The 5000-nt window shown below is 36.9% G+C and overlaps 1 protein-coding gene across 1 annotated transcript; it reads left to right on the forward strand.

Annotated features, from left to right (window-relative positions):
• Positions 1-2334: 2334 nt before the first annotated feature.
• On the forward strand, positions 2335-3267 carry LOC137635370 (protein FAM200C-like). Its single transcript, XM_068367840.1, has one exon. The coding sequence runs from the start codon at positions 2335-2337 to the stop codon at positions 3265-3267; it is 933 nt and encodes a 310-aa protein (XP_068223941.1).
• Positions 3268-5000: the final 1733 nt, after the last annotated feature.

A 5000-nucleotide genomic window follows, 5' to 3' on the forward strand; every position in this document is an offset into this window, starting at 1 on the left:
TTTTATTTGATTGTAAGTTATTTGTGTATAATACTAATAAACTCTGGTTATTGACTATTGAGATACTACCGCTAGAGAGTTAATGGGTCTTTTGACTGTCCAGACAGTACTACATTGGAGCCCTCTCTCTGGTTACGGATCATTTCATTTTTGCCGACACATACACGGAATAGTCTGGCCAATTCTTTACATATACTCCTTTTTCCTCATACACTTGACAGCACTGAAATTACCAAACAATTATTCTTATCTCAAGAGGTTAACTACTGCACTGAAATTCTTCAGTGGCTACTTCCCTCTTGATAAGGATAGAAGGGACACTTTAGCTACGGTAAGCAGCTATTTTAGGAGTAGAACACTGCAAAATAAAACCATTGTTATCTAGTCATGCGTAGTGCCATAGCCTTTGTACTATGGTTTTCCGCTGTCTTGGATTAGAGATCTCTTGCTTTAGTGTACACTCGGGCACACTATTCCATCTTGTTTCTCTACTTGTTATTTTGAAATTTTTATCTTGTTATTTTAAAGTGTTTATATAGTTTATATATGAAAGATTTCTTTTGATGTTATGGTTCTTGAACTTTTCTTGTAGTTTTATTTCCTTATTTCCATCCCTCACTGGGCTATTTTCCCCATTGGAGCCCTCGGGCTTGAAGCCACCTGCTTTTCCAACTAGGGTTATAGTTTAGGAGATAATAATAATGATAACCATTAGATGATTAGATGAATTGTTATGAATATAAACATAATACAGTTATAGAGTAGATTGGCACTACAATATAGATTTAATGTTAAAAACTTTGCTTACCCCCCGTATCATTTCCATTTTGCCGTAAGTAATAGACTTGCTTTGAACATAAATCGAATTGAAACATTAAAGTAAAAATAGGACATTTGATTCAAATCGAAATTGGGGACCTACACCTTTCACATCTATTGTGAGATTATTTCGTGTTATTTTTTTTTTTATTAAGAATAAGTTCAGCCATTTCTGTAGGTATGTTTAACTATTTATAAATTTTTTAGACATTTCCTGAGTTTTTTTTTCCTTTTTTTTCTTTTTTTTTTTAGTAGACTTGGTAAATATATAAACTTTAATACTTACTTTGATGGCTGCTTTTCCGACCCCATACAGCAGGGGAACCCCACTCTCTACACCAGTGGTTCTTAACCTGGGGTACCTGTACCCCCAAGGGGTACGAAACCTTAAGCCTGGGGGTACGAGACATGATAGCCAGTGCAATGGTAGCTACTGTATATTTACCATGAGAAAGCAAAACATGTATTTTCCAAATATTTCTCTTTCTATAATTGTCTAAATTTATTTTATTTCAAGTTAGTGCTGTAAACATTTTTTTTTATGTTTTCCATGGTTTCATATACGTTTTCTTGATGTCTCGTACGGTTCGTGTTCGCGTTGTTCCTGACTCTGAAACATGCTGCATGTGCACTGTGCTGTGTGTAGTTGAGTCAATGTGAACAGTGTGAATTGGGTCTGCATTTTGTTTGTGTTCGAGTTGTTGATAGTATTGAGGTGAATTACTGGTGAGTGTGTCATTTTTTATTTGTGAAATGTAATTTTGTGGATTATTTTATTTGTCACAATATGTTTTTTTAGTGTGGTATAACTCTAATATTGTCAAGAATAGATGTATAATTGATAAAAGATATATAATTTTGAAGGTACTGTTATGTGCATGAGGAGGAATATAGTGGACTTAGGGATGGCTTGACCAGGTGAGGGGTCGGGGATAAGTTGGTCAAAAAAATGGTCTGACTTGGTCAAAAACTGGTATGTGTTGGTCAAAGCATGGCTTGAGTTGGTCAAAATATGGCTTGAACTGGTAAAAAAAATTCCTTTGGTAAATAAATGACCTGGATTGGTCAAACAATGGCCTGGGTTGATCAAAACAATCCCTTGAGTTGGTAAAAACTCAGGCAGATGGAACTCAACGACCACAGTGCATCCTCTGCAGCACAGTCTTTGCAAATGCAAATCTCAAACCATCAAGACTAAATGAACACTTCAAACAATCGGCATGGAGGCACAGATGCTGGACATGACTTAAACAGCTTGAAGATCAAGCGGGAACAATTTGATCGTAGTGGTACCTTGTCAAAGCTAGGTTTTGTGCCAGTTGAGAAACCTTTGTTGCAAGCATCTTATGAAGTTGCCCTTTTATGTGCAAAGAAGAAAAAAGCTCACACTATAGCAGAGGAGCTTGTTAAACCTTTTGCATTAGAAATGGCAAAAATAGTGTTAGGGACAGAAGCTGAAAAGAAGCTTAAACAGATACCTCTGTAAAATGACATTTATTTTCAAGGATTCATGATATGAGTCAAGATGTCTTGCAGCAGGTGATAGCAGACCTGAAAGCTAGTCCTATCAGAGTGAGTATTCAGCTGGACGAGTCAACTGACGTTAGTTTTTGCAGCCAGTTGATGGCATTTGTTCAGTATGTGAAGGAGAAAGAAGTGGTGGAAGAATTCTTATTTTGTAAACCTCTGAAAACTACTGCAAAAGCAACTGATTTGTTCAGTCTTGTGAAAGAGTTCTTCTTGGAACATGAAATGACTCTCAACATGTGTGGTTCAATTTGCACTGATGGAGCCCCTGTCATGCTTGGAAATAAATCAGGCTTTGCCACCCTAGTGAAAAAAGAGGTTCCCCATGTAACTGTCACTCACTGTGTGTTGCATCGTCATGCACTTGCTACAAAGACGCTGCCAGAAAAATTGAAGACTGTTTTATCAGTTGTTGTGCTTGCTGTAAATTTCATCAGAGGACGGGCAGTGAATCACCGTCTTTTTGCATCTTTTTGTGAAGAAATTGGAGCTGAGCACAGTGTTCTTATTTACCAAACAGAAGTGAGGTGGCTTTCCCGTGGCAGGGTACTTACACGTGTATTTGAACTTCATGAAGAAATTATGCAATTTCTTAGAAATCAAGGCAGTGAAATTGCTGACAATTTTGAAAACAGGGAGTTCATTTTGTCTCTGGCATATCTGGCAGATGTATTCATGCACCTCAATGAACTGAATGTCTCTATACAAGTAACTGCGATGAATATGATAACTGCCAGAGAAAAGTTATCTGCCCTCACCAAGAAACTTCCAATGTGGATAAAGCGCATTGAAAGTGAAAATTTTACAAACTTCCCTTCTCTTGATGAGGCTGCTAGTGCTGAAGAAGAGCTGCCCATCCTGAGTGAAGTAAAAGAACATTTGCAAGAACTTCAGTCCTTTCCAAGGGTATTTTCACCTTGAAGAAGGTTCTGTGGCACAATGATGGATACCTGATCCATTTCTTTTCAACCTTGATTCCATGGATGATAATGATATCATGAAAGATGATCTTGTGGAGTTGCAAGACCAATGATAAGAATCCGAATGGAGTTTGAAATGCAACTGGATATGTTTTTGGTGTGCACAACTCCAAGCATTACCATAGATAGCAAGGAGAGCTTTGGAGGTCCTCGTGCCATTTGCAACTACATACTTATGTGAGGCAGGTTTTTCAATGCTCCTACACATCAAAACAAAAGCCAAAAACCGTTTGGATGCAAGTGATGACATGCGTCTGGCACTTTCAAGGAAAGAACCTCGTTTGAACAATATCATTAATGAGAAACAACAACAAAAGAGCCACTAAAAATGTGTTGGTGTGCACTATGTAGTAATATTCATTATTATTCATTGTATCCTACTAATTGACACCTTTCATTTTGAAATAAAAAAAAGTACCTTTCTTCTGTAATTGAAATCTAATAATTTCTCAGCAAGGTTTGTATCACTGATCCTTTTCATATATTTGTATTGTATTTACATTGGATGGGGGGTACGAGAAAATTTTCTGACATATCAAGGGGTACGGGCACTGAAAAAGGTTAAGAACCACTGCTCTACACTCTACAGGACCTCCACTGTCGTTTTACCTTGTTCGTTCACAGTATTTATCTTTCCAAGTCACATATTGTTCATTTACTTTTAAATTGTCACTGTCAAAAGACTCATGAAATAAGAAAGTCTTTAGTTTCCTCTTGAAAGCCTTAATGTCTTCAATCATTCGAATGTTTCATGGGAGCTTATTATATAGTCTCGGGGCTGCATATTTAAAGGCTCTAGAGCCCAAAGTGGACATATATCTAGGTTCCAACAGTTTGAAGCCATCTGTAACTATTCTCGTGTCGACACGATTTGTTGGTTGCGCAATATATAGCAATTCTCCTAAGTATTTTGGACGGACCGGTTCTCATAACTTGGTGGGTTATGTACATATTTTAAATTCAATTATCGCGTTAATCGGCAGCCAGTGTAAATCGATTAGTATAGGGGTGATCCTTTCTCTAGGTGGACACCTTTTATCAGTCTTGCTCCTCTGTTTATTATGTTTTGTAATTTCTTAAGTTGGACTGTTGGTGAATTGTAGTAGATAGAGTTACAGTTTACCACAAGTTTCTTTACAGAATTTTCGTCTAGGTACTTTTTTATAAACGCAATATTTCTTAGAGGATAACCAACACTTTTTATTACATTATTTATTTGGGCATTTAGAGACAGGTTACAGTCAAGAATACACCAAGATCTGGAACTTTACTAGATATCGACAACCGAGTCATTATTTATGTTCATTTGAATATCACCTAAGTTTCTCACGCTGTTTCTCTTGCCCACCATCATGAATTCAGTTTTGTTCTCATTAATTTTAGTTGTTCAAAATGTCATCCATTCTCTAACACTATCAAGGATTCGGTAGTGTCATATATATAATTTATGGAGAAGTAAAATTGTGTGTCATCTGCAAATAGCTTCAACTTCACGCCATGCCTTTGTAGCATTTTCGATAGACCAATAGTATAGATGCAGAATAAGATTGGGCTAAGTACACTCCCCTGAGGTACCCCTCTGCTTAAGGGTTCATATGATGAATAAGAGATTCCAATTTGTACACAGTAATTTCTACCAACCAAAATAGTCTTTAGGTATTCGAAAGCTTGATC

Source organism: Palaemon carinicauda, chromosome 3 (assembly GCF_036898095.1).
Source record: "Palaemon carinicauda isolate YSFRI2023 chromosome 3, ASM3689809v2, whole genome shotgun sequence".
NCBI classification, from domain to species: Eukaryota; Metazoa; Arthropoda; class Malacostraca; order Decapoda; family Palaemonidae; genus Palaemon; species Palaemon carinicauda.

Coding starts and splice junctions, on each gene's coding strand:
- LOC137635370 (XM_068367840.1), top strand. CDS start 2,335: ATGAGTCAAGATGTCTTGCAGCAGGTGATAGCAGACCTGAAAGCTAGT.